Here is an 18022-nt window from a genome sequence, read left to right as displayed (position 1 = left end):
GATGGCAGAGCAGAAGATCAGCGGGGGGACCAGTCATGGTTAGTGTGGTCCCCCGAGCAATAATTAAAGCCTAGATTAGGGCAATTGCTATGTAATTGGGAAAAAATGGAGGAAGGCTTATGCAGGAAGGCTCAGTAAGACTTGGTGCAGATTTGGGATTTGATAGCCCATGCTCTCATCTCCAGCAGACATGAAAGCATGCATCCTTAGCATTGTAAGTGCAAGATTAGAAAGTTCTCCTTTAAAAAAAATCCCTTTCAGCTCCTTTATTATGCTTTTACAATGATACGTGAAATTCTAAAGTGTGATTTATTTTATACCAACTTATAATTTTACTTTTCAAACTACTCATTTCCAAATAAATATTACAATGCATCTGAAAAATCCATGCTGGAAATGAATGAAGGGAGGGGATAGAGAGAAGAGACGTCTTCTGAGCAGCTGTCATGATCCAGTCACTGGTTTTGAGCTTCTTTGCTAATGATATCCTCACAATCACTCTCTGAGCTGTTTTATGTCCATTTTGCAGATGAAGAAACTGAGGCTTAAAGACTTGCATAACATGGCCAAGGTCATGCAGTTAATAAGTCCTGGGTGTTAGAATTTAAACGTGTCTTCCTGATGTCAAAATGCTCACTCTTCTCACTGCTTTACTTTCCTTCCCTGTCTTCATGTGAGCACTTTTATCAGGCTTACCTTTAGGAACTCAGAAACAATAATGAGAGTGTGTAAAATTTAAGAATATGGCAAGAGTGTGTAAAATTTGAGAATATGGCAATAAAAAATATTTGAATTATTTCCATTTAATTTTATTATCACTTTGTTTCCTAGTGTAACCATATTGTGAGTGCATTTATTATAACTGCCCATGGAAAGGAATTTTATAGTAACCATTAAATGTCACTTATCTCAAATATGAGATTATTATCTAGTAAATAAATGAATTAAAATGACCAGTAAGGGGATTGCCAACAAACACATGAAAGGATGCTCAACATCACTAATCATTAGAGAAATGCAAATCAAAACTACAATGAGGTACCACCTCACACTGGTCAGAATGGCCATCATCAAAAAATCTACAAACAATAAATGCTGGAGAGGGTGTGGAGAAAAGGGAACTCTCTTGCACTGTTGGTGGGAATATAAATTGATACAGCCACTATGGAGAACAATATGGAGGTTCCTTAAAAAACTAAAAATAGAACTACCATATGACCCAGCAATCACACTACTGTGCATATACACTAAGAAAACCATAATTCAGAAAGAGTTATATACCACAATGTTCATTGCAGCACTATTTACAATATCCAGGGCATGGAAGCAACCTGAGTGTCCATCAACAGATAAATGGATAAAGAAGATGTGGCACATATATACAATGGAATATTACTCAGCCATAAAAAGAAATTGAGTTATTTGTAGTGAGGTGGATGGACCTAGAGACTGTCATACAGAGTTAAGTAAGTCAGAAAGAGAAAAACAAATACCATATGCTAACACATATATATGGAATCTAAAAAAAAAAAAAAGGTTCTGAAGAACCTAGGGGCAGGACAGGAATAAAGATGCAGACGTAGAGAATGGACTTGAGGACACCGGGAGGGGGAAGGGCAAGCTGGGACGAAGTGAGAGAGTGGCATTGACATATATACACTAAGAAACGTAAAATAGATAGCTAGTGGGAAGCAGCTGCATAGCACAGGGAGGTCAGCTCGGTGCTTTGTGTCCACCTAGAGGGGTGGGATAGGGAGGGTGGGAAGGAGATGCAAGAGGGAGGGGATATGGGGATATATGTATATGTATAGCTGATTCACTTTGTTATGCAGCAGCAACTAACACAGTAATGTAAAGCAATTATACTCCACTAAAGATGTTAAAAAAAAAAATAAAATGACCAGTAAGGAAGCTTTCAAATGTAACCAAATAACACATGGAAGCAAAGACAGTAAGAGCAGGTCTTAATTGCATTGCTGTATCTCAAAGAATTAAGAATTGATGCAAGTTTGAGCTTTTGTTTTGCTTGAAGAGGGAATTTTTCTTTTTTCTAGAATGTTCCCGGACCTGACTCACTGTGCTCAGAGCATGAGTTGGGAGCCTGGTAGGGTCTCACCCACCATAACTGTTCAACCAATGGTGATTAACTAGCTGGAACGTAAAGCAGAGGCCAGTGCTCTTTGCTTTTTGCCTTCATGCAGTTTTGCTACCATGACCTTTATTTTTAACTTCATGGTTTTTGTTAACACAGGGAGAATTTTCATGTCTGTATTTCTGGCACTAAGACATGACTAGATTTTCTGGTACACTAATGTGTTTCAGTTTATCAGTTTGAAAAGGGGGATAGCATTTAATCATTCACCGGGCAATACTGAGAGCCTACTATGTATCGGACATTGTACTAAGAGTTGGAGAATGTATCAATAAACCAAAAAATCCTTGGAGCATAACTATTAAGTAATTTATATGTTATATTAGAAAGAAAGTAAATAATCACGTAATTAATGAATAGTCCCATTATGTTTTATATGATTTCGTGTGATTCATCACTGCATGTAACTTTAGATTTCTAGTTTTCTCGATAGGGAGTAGAATCTACAAAACCTGCTGAGCCATATCCAGAATACCTAACTGAGTATTTACCTTTCTGAAGCTACTCTAGCAGTGTGAGCTTGGTTTCACATGCCCAGGTACCCGCACAACTGGAACTGCTGACCGTGCTTTCCTGTTCAAGTCACCTGCATTTAACCTTCGTTTCCCCATATGGTATTTATACTGAAATGTGCGTAACTTTAGTAATGCAGGTAAGCATAGGTACCTTGTCAATGGACACTATATTTAGAAAGCTTTTCAAGCAAACTTGCTAATGCGTATCTTTCTCTTCAAATTTTAAATTCTATTTCCTCATTGTCTTTTCCTCTTTTGAATCCTTTTTTTTTTAAACATCTTTATTGAAGTATAATTGCTTTACAATGGTATGTTAGTTTCTGCTTTATAACAAAGTGAATCAGTTATACATATATATATGTTCCCATATCTCTTCCCTCTTGCATCTCCCTCCCTCCCACCCTCCCTGTCCCACCCCTCTAGGTGGTCACAAAGCACTGAGCTGATCTCCCTGTGCTATGCGGCTGCTTCCCACTAGCTATCTATTTACATTTGGTAGTGTATATATGTCCATGACACTCTCTTACCCTGTCACATCGCACCCCTCCCACTCCCCATATCCTCAATTCCATTCTCTAGTAGGTCTGTGTCTTTATTCCCGTCTTGCCACTAGGTTCTTCATGACCATTTTTTTTTTTTTTCCCCTTAGATTCCATATATATGTGTTAGCATACTGTATTTGTTTTTCTCTTTCTGACTTACTTCACTCTGTATGACAGACTCTAACTCCATCCACCTCACTACAAATACCTCCATTTCATTTCTTTTTATGGCTGAGTAATATGCCATTGTATATATGTGCCACATCTTCTTTATCCATTCATCCGATGACGGACATTTAGGTTGCTTCCATGTCCTGGCTATTGTAAATAGAGCTGCAATGAACATTTTGGTCCTCTTTTGAATCTTTTATTAACTTCAAGTTAGAGTCTCTCATGAAACAATTTGACTTTCATGTACAATTTGACTTGGTGCTGGCAGCATCTCCCAGCCTCTGGGTCTCCTGCTGCCCTTGGCTTGTTGAGTGTCATGGCTGTTTCCCCCTTCCCTCACCCTCACCAGCCCCATCTTTTCTTTCCTTCTCTTTCACTGTCTCTCCCTCTCCAAACTACCAAAAGGAAGAAATAGCCATTAAGGGCAATAATCTTCCAAAGCCATTCTCTCCCCAGCTACCCGTAAAGGTCTTTTAGGAAGGATTCAGAACGTCCGTTCTCTTGGAGAGGACAGCATCTTTTCTTTTCAGGTCAAGATGATTTTTCAATTTAAATGTACCTGCAGCAGCAGCACAGTTTGCTTGCCTAACTTTTGGACACTTGCTTGTCACAGAGTTGGATACTATTTCAACACAAAAGTTGAGAATAATCACATTCAAACAACAATAGAGCTCTTTTAAATAAGAAACCAAACAGAGGTAAATGTATTTAATCTGAGACGCATATATTGTCTTCAAATAAATTTCAGTTTCAAAACAGGAGTAAATATGATCACAGAAGTCCCTTAAAAATGAGTTGACTTTAGGAAATAAATAGATGGTAAATAGTTAATACTGGTAATATTTTTAGCACATTTTACATTGTTTGCCACCAATTCTTCTTTCCTCCATTAATTCTCCTCCTCTAATTTTGATGTCCGTATTTCCTGCAGTCAAATATGACAACCACAGTACAGGAACTCGAGAGCAGCTCCATAGGTAAACTTTTTAAGGAATGGCCAAACCATAGGTGTTCATTAAGAAGAAAATATATTTATGCAAATTAACAGGAACTGGAGAAGGAAAGAACTCATCTCATGGAAGTTGTAACTGCAAACAAGAGGAGAATGAAGGAGCTGGAAGATAATTTGCTTTACCGTCTGACCAGTACCCAGGGGTCCCTGGTGGAAGATGAGAGTCTTATCCTTGTGCTGAGTAACACAAAAAAGACAGCCGAGGAGGTGACACAGAAGCTGGAAATTTCAGCTGAGACAGAAATTCAAATTAACTCAGCCCGGGAGGAATATAGACCTGGTGAGTTTGGTAATGAAAGACGAATGTCACAGGAAAATGAAGTGAGAAATGAGAATTAGAGAAATTGAAGTAAGGATGTTACGAAAACGACTATGCAACGTGGGGTGGCCATTTGTGTTTTGTGGCATTTCTTTAAATATTCAGTAAAATTGAGATGAAGAAATTTTATAATGGTGTAAATTTTCTAGGTGCTTATAATTCATGTTATTGGCAAATTCTTTAAGGTTCCTGTGAACTTATTTTTAAACCGGAAAGTAGAGAGGAGAATTATTAAAGACATCCGACTGCAAACTAGTGAAGTCTGAGGAATTTGTGCTGCATTTGTGGGCCGTTCACTAGTTGTTTATCATTTGATAACAATAAGCCTGTATTTTGTTTGTAGTCCTGTAGAGTTCCCATGAATCCAGGTAGTTCTCTGGTCTCATGGGAACTCTTCAGCCTTATCCACAGATCAGCAAATCAGTGTTGTTCATGGGTTATAAAGGGAACCTGCTAAAAGAATTCAATTTCCTTTAGTAATTTAGCATGTCTTCTGGAAAAATAATTGAAACAATATCTACTGGTGGAGAGTCAGGGGTGTCATCTTTGCGATGCCTTGGTTTACCAACTTGAGGCCAAGGTTAGTCAGGGCTTCCTCATGGAGCTTAAGAATGAGGTCCTTAACAATGCCTACACAGTTTGCTGGATATTACAATACAACCCATGCTGTCCCACCGTTTGTCTTTTCTACCTATGAAAAAGTGTAATAAAATGTATTTATAAGGGATCTAGAGATTCTAAAACAGAAAGTATCATTTAATGAACCCAAATAGCAGACTACTTGTTCAAAGCTTACAAAGAAGAATTAAATATATATGATGACATTGCTCTAGACTCCCATTGTTGGTAGACAGTCATTGCTAAGACGTACAAATAAAACTTGTTTCATTTAGCGTTTAGACTGATCTGTGCGTGGGTCATTTATTTTCTGCGCTCATAGCAAGTGCAACGTTGCTCTTTGTCTTTTAGTTGCTACCCGGGGCAGCATCCTCTACTTCCTCATCACGGAGATGTGCTTGGTTAATGAGATGTATCAGACTTCGCTCCGCCAGTTTCTTGGCTTGTTTGACCTTTCCTTAGCCAGGTACGTCTGTACTCAGGAAGCCAAGCTGAATTCTGTATCTGTGGGTTAGAACGGTGACATTACATTGATAACTTATTTTCCCTTTGCAACTAAGCTGCTTCTTTTTTTAAAATCTAAGTTGAGTGTAATTACCAGTGTGTTAACAAATCATTCTCATTTGTCATTTTATGCTTAGAGAAAGCTCTACCAACTATTCATCCACTGATCGATTCCTTTGGTTTCCCCAAGTTTCTGTTAAACAAGAAAATTCCCCAGACATTGTTGTGAGTGATAATACTCCGCAGGTAAAATTGATTCAGACAACATGGAGGATTCTGCTATTTCATGTGGAGAGAGTGCTTGTTATTTTAGATTTAGGAGGCTTACTCTTGATGTGTAAAAAATAAGAATTGGTCCTCCAGAGTTACTTATTTTCCATTAAAGACGTTGTTTTTAGGGACAATTGAAAACGGTGGGACAAGCCTGATTGAAATGTTCTCTTCTCCAGGTCTGTCAAGAGCCCAATTACAAGCAAGAGGATCGCTAATATCATTGAGCACATGACCTATGAGGTTTATAAGTACACGGCTCGGGGGTTGTACGAGGAGCACAAATTTCTGTTCACCCTGCTGCTTACCCTAAAGATTGACATGCAGAGGAACCGAGTCAAGCATGAAGAGTTTCTCACCCTTATTAAAGGTCAATATTAGAATAGAAAGCATTGTGCACAGGTGCAGATATAGGAATTATAGTGAAGGTCTTGTGCATTTTTTTCTTAGCAATAGCAGTTTCCTTGCATTTCATTGAAGATTGCATTTATGTGAGATTTTTTTTAACATTTAAAAATTAATTAACTAATTAATTAATCTTTTTATTTTTGGCTGTGTTGGGTCTTTGTTGCTGCTCACGGGCTTTCTCTAGTTGCGGCGAGCGGGGGCTACTCTTCGTTGTGGTGTGCAGGCTTCTCATTGCGGTGGCTTCTCTTGTTGTGGAGCACGGGCTCTAGGCATGCAGGCTTCAGTAGCTGTGGCTTGCGGGTTCAGTAGTTGTGGCTTGCGGGCTCTAGAGCGCAGGCTCAGTAGTTGTGGCGCAAGGGCTCAGTTGCTCCACGGCATGTGGGATCTTCCTGGACCAGGGATCGAACCCATGTCCCCTGCATTGGCAGGTGGATTCTTAACCACTGCGCCACCAGGGAAGTCTGAGATATTTTATTTGTTCATTAATTGCATGAATATTTATTGGGCAACTATTGCATGCCAGGACACAGAATAGGCACTTGAAACATAATAACCAGTAAGTAAATTGTGCAGTATGTGAGGAGCTAGTAAGCACTATGGAAAAACGGAGAAGGATAAGGGAGTTGGGGAATGTTTAGTATGTGGAGTGGGGAAGGTTTAAAAATTTTAATGGGATATTTAATGGGATCTCTAATTGGGTAGGATTCCTGAGAGATGGGCAGGTGGCCAAGACCTGAAGGACCAGGGGATGTTGGTCCTGGGGATGTTTAGAGAAAGTGCTAAAGGTTGAGGAGGTGGCATCAATGCCTCTAGTGGGAGAGGGCGTCCTATGATGAAGGCAAAGCAAAGCAACCAGGGCGGCTGGAGCAGAGTGGGTGAGGTGACCATGCCACTCATCCCATGGATATTTCCTCTGTATCTATTGTAGCGTTGATCACAGACAGGTCCCCTCTGCCGTGGAACGCTGGGAAACACACATTTGCTATCACATTCTTGAATGTCTGGACAAAAAGTATTTAAAGGAACAGTGGAAATGATGCTGGGCTCGAAATGGTTTTATCTACTCTACCTTTCTAAACAAAGGCTTATCTTTAAAGATAAGGCACAACTTTATCTTTGGAGGGGTGGATTTTCATTGACTTCACCTACATGGAGAGTAGATTTGCAGAGGAACTTGAAGAGGATCCCAGTGGGGGCAGTAGAGAAGGGCACACATGGGGGTATGTAGGTCAGAGTCATACTTATACATACACAAATGCATATTCATGTTCATATACATATGCTTATGCATCTATAACTATATCTATATCTATGTATCTTATGGTAGCAATAAAGACTCATTTAGTTAGACTTGAAAACTCAGAAATTATGATTTGTGGATGATCTCTCTTTCTCTTTCTCTCTCTTGTTTCTAAACGTTGAACCCTTGCCCCTTAGGTTTCTTTTTGTTCCAAGTTTTCTAAATCAGAGCACATGGAAGATGAATGGTCTGGTGAGACATCACCTTAGATGGGCATGTAGGTGTAGAGTTGCCTTCTTCAGCGAGTCCTTCGTATATAAATGATTTCTGGCCTCAGTGACTCTGGTCCTGCAGCTGATGGAGCTTCCTGTGGGAAAGTTGTTCCTGACACCCTCAATTCAGGCATGAGATGCATTTCTCTATGGAAATGACATTGCACATAGTGTCCAGAAATACTGTAAAGTGTGTTACTATTTGGCGTGATCAAAACAAACGTGGGATTTAGAGTTGGGAAGACTCTAAGGGAAAATAGTGGCTTTGCCACCTTCTGGATGAGTGGTTTTGAGCAGTTTAAACTTTTCAAGCTTCAGTTGCCTCAGCTATGAAACAAGGATAGTCAAATCTACATAATAGGATTATTGAGAATTCGCACAACTTATATAAACCCTGGCACATAGAATAGCTCAACAGATGATAGGCATTGTTATATTATCTTTAGTTTTTTAGTTTATTTCGATTAGTCTGAGGCTTGCATAGGTTGGACAGGATTTTGTGGGACTTTGGCATTCAACAGCTATTTATTTCTTGTACTCCTTTAGGACACAGAGTTTCATAAGATTTCCCTTTGTTAGTTATGTTGGTGAAAGCTGCCCAATGACATGAACTCCTTCTGTAAGGACTTTAAAATCACTTGTTTGAAAATGTTATTTAGAGAGCAACAGTGTTTTGATGCTGATTTTTTAATGTACTCATCTCTAAGAAGGGAAACCATCAGCCTGGATGACTTTCTAAGTCTGCCCTAGTTATACCACTTCACGATACAAGGTACAACTTGTATAAATCATTGTAAGCATGTTTCACTTTTACAAGGTGTAATGATAAAGATTTAAACCTTCTTTCTCCCAAAGCAAGGGTTTGAGGGATGAAGGGACTGGCATAATTCTCAATCATCTTGAGAATTTATTTTGAATTATTCCTATCCCAGCAGTTTATTCATCAAAAGTCCACCTAATCTGGTACCATGTTATCCAGGAATATGTTCCCCACTCCCTACCATTACAACATTCTTTGTTGCCCAAAGTACACATTTGAGGCAGGCAAGATATTCATGACAGTGCTACCCTCTGTTAAACAATGAATAATCTTTGGCTTCAAGGAACACTCTTTTCCATGAAAAGCTTCTCCCTAATCCTGTGGTAATACCTTATTCTTTTCAGTTTGTTGGAAAATGGACAGTTTCTATGGAAATTGGTGTGACAGTTTTCAACACAGTGGCATTGTCCTTAGGTCTTTAACTGCTTCCTGGTGTTCAAGCAATCTGTTTTGCTTTTATGAGCTAATATTTTCACTGAAATGGCTTCACTTACCTCTTGTTCCACTTACCTCGGACGTCTACTAAGATAGATTCGGCAAAAGACAGCAATTTCGTGGGGTCCATGGTACCTGAATAAAGTAGAGATTGGCTCAGTAAATATCTTGAGTATTATTACTTGTTTATGACCTGCACTGTTCAAAAAAAGATTGTAGCCAAATGGATTGGTTATATCCTTCTAAGAATTATGGTTAGAGCATATTTTCCCTGAAACATTTTAATAGATGTTATTTATTAAACAGTATATTTTATCCTATAGAAGACTTGCTAACTCTTTCTTTGACTTAAAATATGATTGTTCACACATTTAGTTTTTCTGGGATAGGCAACAATAACTTTTTAAACTGTCATTTATTTTATGGCGCTGTGAGAGTTATATGAGTTATGTGAGCCTAGGTAAATCATCAGCAAAAAGATAGGAGTCAGTACCGAATGGAAATGTTTGTTGTGGGTAGATTGATGAAAAATAAGTGACATAGCACAGGGCCCTTGGGTGTGCTCAAAATGGATGTAAATAATATACTGATTTATAGAGGAGAACCCTTCAAACACAGATAGTGCTACTAACATTTCTAGATAAATTCTCTCCTTAAAATGAGCTTGTGCCAATATTTGGCAATTCTTAATGCTGACAATAGCTGCTCATTTAGTGACCCTCTGCTTTGTCCTTAATCCTGTTTTGAGTGCTTTACACTCACTTTATATATTTTCTGCCATTAGCACAACACCTAGGCTTCATTATTCCCATTGTACATATTTGGAAACAGAGTTCCAGACAGATGAGCTGGCTTGTCCCAGACCTTGGCCAGGTGGAGCTAAGACAGAATCCACCACTTACCTAAATCCAAAGCTATATTATTGATCCTTAAATGTGTTTTTCTAAAATCATCTATTCCTTTATTAAATGTTAAAGCTTGTTCATCACTATGATTTCTATTTTTGAGTTTAATAAATGTCCAGGTAGTAAAATAATTGATATTAAAATAGTTTCAGCAAAAGTTTTTTATAAAGAGATTGTTTTACAGTAAAGAAAGAAAAATTTAATAACTTAATATGTTTAACTTGAAAGGTGGTGCCTCGTTGGACTTGAAAGCCTGTCCTCCTAAACCATCTAAATGGATCCTGGACATGACCTGGCTGAATTTGGTGGAACTGAGCAAACTTAGACAGTTTTCTGATGTCCTTGATCAGGTAACTTGTGCTTTGAGTAAACTTATGATAACGTCACAGTGAGCAGCTTCTTGATTTATCATTTGGCTACACTACTTGGGGAAGAGAGAGATTTCTTTGTCACTCTTAAAATGGTATGACCAGTGCTTGACTTTCCTCACCGCTCACTCATACTCTGATAAAGCACACTCCATCCATGGCAGGCTGGTCTCGCAGGAAGAAATTAGTTACCCAGGAAGTTTAACCAACGCTGACCTGGATGGTATGTCAGTATCACCAATTAGAGACCCATAAGTAAGTGGGAAAACAGATTCAATTAGATTAAATGATTAGATATGATTAAAAGGTTTTGCCGTCTTTCTAAAGATGAAATGAAAAGTAATAAGAACACCCTTCCTCTAAGTGATAAACATCCATTCTTACCTCTTGTTTCTCTCTTCTTCCTCTCTTCGTTATAGTGCCTTAGCTAGGCATCTGGGTCTAAATCTAACACAAACACCTGGCCTTTTATCTTTAGAAGTCGTTGTCCTTTCATAAGCAGCAAGTTCCTGATGAATTGTGTATATATTGGTATTGTGGAACTTGGGTATAGAAAGTTGAATTGGGACAAGCCAGGAAATAGCTTCTTGAGAATCTGATGACCAGCGAGAAGCTGCATGGACAGCAAGGTGGCTTTTTTTTTTTTAATCATTAAAGTATAGTTGATTTACAATGTTACGTTAGTTTCTGGTGTACAAGAAAGTGATTTAGTTGTGTATATATATACATATATTCTTTTCCATTAGGGTTTATTACAAGATATCGACTATAGTTCCCTGTGCTATGTAGTAGGACCTTGTTGTTTATCTATTTTATATGCAGTCGTTTGTATCTGTTAATCCCAAGCTCCTAATTTCTCCCTCCCCCACCCCCTTTCCCCTTTGGTAGCTGTTAAGTTTGTGTTCTATGTCTGTGAGTCTGTTTCTGTTTCATAGATAAATTTATTTGTATCGTATTTTAGGTTCCACATATAAATGATATCATATGGTATTTGTCCTAATGCTCATTCTTGACTTTGCCAGTTTAGGTTGACTGGAAGCTTAAGTTCTGCTGTATTTTTTATGTTTTGGCTTACACCTGGTGATTGCCATGTAATTAGGGTATAAGCCATTCTTTTGGGTTAAATAGCTTTTTGAGGGGGAGATTTTAATGCATTCTAGCTTGTTCCCCCATGGGATGACTCCTAGTGACCTTTCCTGGACTATTATCAGTTATTGAAGTAGCTGTCTTCTGGAGATTATACTTTATACCTGAAATCCCTCCATATTATGTAGTCTTTCATGATTGAAAGAGGTTATTTTTTTATTCTTACATGATACTTTCTAAATATGAACCCAAATGGTTTTTCCTTTGATTAGATCTCCAAGGATTACACTTGGGGCTTTAATCAAAGGGAATATACCAGAGAACATAAGATCATGTTTATCTGCCGATGTGATTTATTCTATGATTTTGAGATGCTTGCCCATATAATGCTTGCCCCTCTTTGGTTTTTTAAGCTTCAAGTGATAATGGACTGTGTTTTTTTCCTTTATCAATTGCCTAAAGGAAGCAAGTGTGATTATTCATTTAATGCTGATATTAAGTGGTGTATTTCAAATTACTCTAGATTAATAGAGTATTGACCAAGAGACTTCAATAATAAACATGTATTAAATGTCTTCTTTTGTTCCAAGAATGGTCCTGGGAAATGAGGAAACATAAGTGAATGAGACTTGGTTCTTTTTTTTTTTTTTAATAAATTTATTTATTTTATTTTGGGACTTCCCTGGTGACACAGTGGTTAAGAATCCGCCTGCCAGTGCAGCGGACATGGGTTCGAGCCCTGGTCCAGGAAGATCCCACATGCCATGGAGCAACTAAGCCCATGCACCACAGCTACTGAGCCTGTGCTCTAGAGCCTGGGAGCCACGACTACTGAAGCCCATACGCCTAGAGCCTGTGCTCCGCAACAAGAGAAGCCACCGCAGTGAGAAGCCCGTGCACCGCAACGAAGAGTAGCCCCCACTCGCCGCAACTAGAGGGAGCCCGCGCACAGCAATGAAGACCCAATGCAGCCAAAAATAAAAAGATAAATTAATTAATTAATTAATTTAAAAAATAATAAATTTATTTATTTTATTTTTGGCTGCATTGGGTCTTCGCTGCGCGCGGGCTCTCTCTAGTTGCGGCGAGCGGGGGCTACTCCTCGTTGCGGTGCACGTTGCAGTGGCTCCTCTTGTTGCGGAGCACGGGCTCTAGGATAGCGGGCTTCAGTAGTTGTGGCACGTGGGCTGAGTAGTTGTGGCTCGAGGGCTCTAGAGTGCAGGCTCAGTAGCTGTGGCGCACGGGCCTAGTTGCTTCCCAATGTGTGGGATCTTCCCAGACCAGGGCTCGAACCCATGTACCCTGCATTGGCAGGCGGATTCTTAACCACTGCGCCACCAGGGAAGCCTGAGACTTGGTTCTTCATCATAAGGGATCTCATGGAGCAAAACAGATTTCCTTAAAATAATGAAAATGAATTTCCATTGATTTCTTTATTCTTTGCAGATTTGTTCCCACAAAGTCATAGAAGAAATTCCACAACCCAGGGCTCTCCCTCCTTTAAGAGGGAGCCGGAGGCTGGTGTTAGTACAGACTGACTTTAGAGCAAATCACATTTGATTTTAGACTCTCAACTTTTTGGTGCTAGGATATAAAATTTTAAAAAATACTCAAGGAATAGCATTCACACATGCCTGGAATGGTCAGAAAGAGGAAAAATATCTGTGAATGCTTACTGAAAGATTTTTCTGTGGTGTGACATTTTTCTTATCCCCTGGTATTTTCAGATATCGAGAAATGAGAAAATGTGGAAAATTTGGTTTGATAAGGAAAACCCTGAGGAGGAACCCCTTCCAAATGCCTATGATAAATCTCTAGACTGCTTTAGACGTCTTCTCCTTATTAGATCCTGGTGTCCCGACAGAACCATTGCCCAGGTAAAAAGTACATATTTTAAAAATAGGAGAATATTTTAAAGGAACATTTCCTTTTAAATTTAAAAGAATATTTAAAATGTTAATCCCCATGAGAATTTTTGTGTAGGCTTCTGTGTAATTTTCTAGCAATACAATTGTGAAAAATGGAAAAATAAACAACAAATAAGTGTACAGAGGTGTATATTTGGGCTAAGTAATTTAATAATTTTCTTTGGTCTAAGTGATACAATAAGAGTGAAAGAGGAAACTATGTTTGTAAGGTGGTTATATAGGTCTAATGTGAAGGTAATGCATTGTTTTTCCATATCATTTTTATATTAACTCAAAAAAGATATGGCTACTCCATTTTGCTAGTAGTAAAGTGATGTTTCTTAAATAGGAAGACTGCTCAGGTACTGGGGAGGGGAGAGGAAGACTACAGGGCAGTATAGCATCCCCAAATCTGTAGCCATTACCCCAGGATGTGTCACAAACCTCGATGTGAGAAAGAAGGTTTGCCTAAATTTCTTTGAATGATGCATATGGTTTAAATGTAAACCCTGCCTCTACAAGATCCATCTTTTCAAAGACTTTTAATCTGTTGGCCTTACCGTCATGGAAATTTACCCATGAAACAGACTTGTGGTGTCTTGCCTTCACAGCTAAAAGTTAAACTCTACTATTCACAGACATTGATTTTTTTTTTTTTTTACAGACTTCTTTAAATAAGTCATAAAATAACAGTAGGCTGGGGTTTCTAATAGAATGTAGGAATTTTTCCCCTTCACTCTCCAGAGGGAGTGTTAAAAACATATGGAGTAACCACCTCCAAGTTCACCTAGGTACTGTGGAATCATGAAAACAACTAGATTCAATCATTTATTGAGAAAAGAAAAATGAGTTTTGCAACTCAGGGCACTGAGATCACCCTTCCTTTGGTTTTTCTTCTCAACGTCATTACTTTTATCCTGACCAAATGAATTGTCAAACAGTTGCCTTATTTAAGGGGAGTGTAGAAGTTTCAAGTAGACTTTTCTTTTCCCCTTCCTTCTCTCCTTCCTCCCTCCCTCCCTCCCTTCCCTCCCACTCTTCCTTCCTTCCCTTTTTATTTTTTTCATATAACACTTTATTGGGTTCAGTGCTGAAATTTAAGTGTCTCCCACCCCTTTGTAACTTTGTCATCTTCATTCTGGCCTCTGTCACCCTTAGGCTGATGACAGCCATGTCTTTCTAACTGGTCTCCTGTAGTTCATTCTTGCCCACTCTAATCCATCTTGTATATTCTAGAAGAAACAGAAATATCATTATGGTATTCCTTTAATGGCTTCCCCTGGCCCTTATGGTAACACCCAAGTCTTAAGCAAGATCTAGAAGGCCCCTTGGAAAAATGTTGTCTCCTCTGAAGTTTTTATTCTCACATTAGATTCCTTTTGTGATTTTCAACCAGACACCATTTGGGGAAGCATATTACAAGGTCGACAATGTGGACATATTTAATCCCCATTCCCCACAAGCAACATCAGGCTTGTTCGTAGCATTTTGGCTGAGCATGAGTGCATGTCCAGGGACATTCAAAAGCCTGGTTGCAAGAAGAACACGCTATCAGAGGGTGTCTTGTGCTACTGCCTGTTTATGTACAGCTGTGAGCTAAGAATGGTTTTTATAGTTTTAAATGCTTGAAAAAAAGCCAAGAATAATAATATTTTGTGATATGTGAAAATTATATAACATTCAAAGTCCAGTGTCTGTAAACTTTTATGGGAACATAGCCATGCTCATTTATTTATGAACTATCATTTGTTTATGCTGCAGTGGTAGGTTGAGTTGGGCAACAGAGTCTGTACGGCCATGAAAGCCTAATATATTTACCACCTGGCCCCTGATGTATGTATAGGTAACAGTAAGTTAGCTCATAGCTTGGATGGAAATGTCCAGGTGGGGGTCAGTGCTGAGTTCTATAGCAAGATTGACCATTTTGAGCTTCTTGCTATGCCAGAGGACAAAACACCTGGATCTTGAGAAATGCTGCAATGATGGCAGGTACCCAGGTGCCTGTGGCTGAGAAACAACTGCAATTTGTGGAACACCTGAGCGTCCAGCCTTTGAAGTCCTTCCTGATCACGAAGCACACTGCCCAGTGGCTGTGATGAATGTGTAAACAAGTAGACTTTTGGAGAAGCCAAAGAACATGTCAGGCAAACTTGTAAAGTACCTTTCAGAAAGCTGTAAAAAATGTGCAGGCATTTATACTTAGGTTAGAGAATTCAATACAGGATCTGGCCAACCTTGAAAAAATATTAAGAGATACAAAAATAAGTGGTACCGTGTGCTCCAAATGCAATTGGATTAAATCTTTAAAAATTAATTAATTTGATAAGTATGCAATAAATTTCACTACGTAAGTAGTCACTCAGCAGTAATTATCTATTTGTTAAGAACCCATTAAATCCCAGGCATTGTACTGTTTACTTGATTATTTGAATGCATATACTTTTCCCTTAAAGCATCCTCAATAATAGAGTTGCCTAATATTTTAAATCTTTTGTACAGCATGAAGCAGCCGGTGTATTGAAACGGGTCCCAGATAAGGAGTCAGCCAACCTGGGTTCTAGTCTTTTAAGTGGGTGATTGTGTTTTTGGCAAGTAACTCAGCTTCTACAGAGTGAGGATTCAAATAAGCAAGCAAGCAAACAAACAGATAAACCAACAAGAAAAAAGCTTCTGCCCTATTTTCCTGGCAGGGTTACTGTAGACATCATTGAGATAGTCTACAAAAATGAATTTTGGAAACCACATTGAATTATGCACAAGAAGGAGCTGGAGCTAGTTTTGGTGACTCGTGTACTGTTTTTGGCAGGCGCGTAAGTACATCGTGGACTCCATGGGAGAAAAGTATGCGGAAGGTGTTATCCTGGACTTGGAAAAGACATGGGAGGAATCTGATCCACGGACACCACTCATCTGTGTCCTGTCTATGGGCTCAGACCCCACAGGTTCCATCATCGCCTTGGGGAAGAGATTAAAAATAGAAACCCGCTACGTGTCCATGGGGCAGGGCCAGGAGGTCCACGCTCGCAAGCTCCTGCAGCAGACCATGGCGAATGTGAGACCAGATGTCTACTTTTGTGTTATGATGTTGACATTACAGGTTATAGAATAACGATGCAGAGAGCTTATGAATCCTTAATAGTTTAAACTTATGTATTGTATTCTGTTTACTAAACAGGAAAAAGCATGATATCTATTAGAAAATTTCCATGGAAAAATGGACACACTTAAAACTTTTTCTGCTGAGCCTTGACTTATGGAAAACTTGCCCAATCAGAACATCCTATTCCCTGACCAGTTTGCATAACGCTAAACCCCACTCCAGGTCCCGAACGTTCTATAGGGTTCATAGTTCCTTCTCTCTGCCATACGCTCCAACCCCTCCAGCTCTGCTCTTGGAATCCATAACTCTCCAGAATCTACAACACCATACCTTTCTTGAGTTCCAGAATGCATCATCTGTGCCCTGGGGTCCCCTAGGCCTGCCCTCAATCCCAGAGGCCAGGAATCTGCTGTTATCCTGTGGTGGTACCAGAGGTTTGCAGGAAACCTGGCCTGTTGCCTTCCAAGTGGGTCTCCTAGAGCCCTTTGCAGCTTGCAAATTCAACAGTGTACAGAGCAGACCAAACACTAAGCTCACCCTGAAACCATTGGGTTCTAGGTCCCAGCTGCTGACTCTAGAATCTTACCACTATGCTGCATCCTGGTCCCCTCCCCCTGGTCTGGAACTGAGCTCACTGGGTTCTAGAACCTCCATATTTACCTCTTCCATCCTCAAGCTGTGCCCTGCCCCCAGCTTTGGTGAAAGGGAGAGGTCTCTCATGTGTGCTGTGCTCTGTCTGATGCACTTAGTTTGTAGTTGGGAGGGGGAGGGCAGAAGGCACCTGATTTAAATATGTTTAGAGATGAAAAAATAAATCCATGATTCAGAATCCTAGGTCTGGTCTGACACGAGGGCTTGGTGGGCCTCCATTCTGGCCTCTCCCCCCTCATCCTCCCTCCCCCTTGACTTCCTTCCTCTGCATAGTACTGTACTTAGAGCAAAAACACTGACATTCACAGGACATGGATTTAACTTGAATTTAAAATAAATAATGGTGTAACTAATAGCTTCAGGCAACTAAATTAGAATTTAAATGGAATGTTTTTAGCCTTCAATTTATCTGTGTTTTTTGTTTAGTAGTTTAATTTCAAGTAAAAAATTTTAAAAATCTTTATTATTATTAGCATGCTTATAAAAGTGTCAGAGACAATAGTGTTTTATGACAGAGTGAACCAATTACCCAAGAATAGCAAAATGGATGATCTGCTCAGTAAGAACACAAAACATTCATACAGAGTGTGGCAATGCCAAAGAAACAACCTTGGCCAAAGATTCCTTTCCGTGGGTGAAGATCGAACCTTCCAAGTTCTCACCTAAGAGACTTAGATCAGGAGTCACTTGTATGCTGGATGAAAGAGAGCATCTGAAGCCTTTTTGT

At 39.3% G+C, this 18022-nt stretch overlaps 1 protein-coding gene across 1 annotated transcript in view; it reads left to right on the top strand.

Annotated features, from left to right (window-relative positions):
- Positions 1–18022, top strand: part of DNAH5 (dynein axonemal heavy chain 5) — a 200715-nt gene that overhangs the window by 161965 nt on the left and 20728 nt on the right. The window contains exons 66-71 of the mRNA XM_059916759.1: positions 4429–4672; positions 5681–5795; positions 6283–6473; positions 10412–10533; positions 13365–13514; positions 16351–16596. Coding sequence (XP_059772742.1) covers positions 4429–4672; positions 5681–5795; positions 6283–6473; positions 10412–10533; positions 13365–13514; positions 16351–16596 — 1068 coding nt within the window. The remainder of the gene's footprint in view (positions 1–4428; positions 4673–5680; positions 5796–6282; positions 6474–10411; positions 10534–13364; positions 13515–16350; positions 16597–18022) is intronic.

Source organism: Balaenoptera ricei, chromosome 3 (assembly GCF_028023285.1).
Source record: "Balaenoptera ricei isolate mBalRic1 chromosome 3, mBalRic1.hap2, whole genome shotgun sequence".
NCBI classification, from domain to species: domain Eukaryota; kingdom Metazoa; phylum Chordata; class Mammalia; order Artiodactyla; family Balaenopteridae; genus Balaenoptera; species Balaenoptera ricei.
This window is presented reverse-complemented; position numbering and strand designations above follow the sequence as displayed.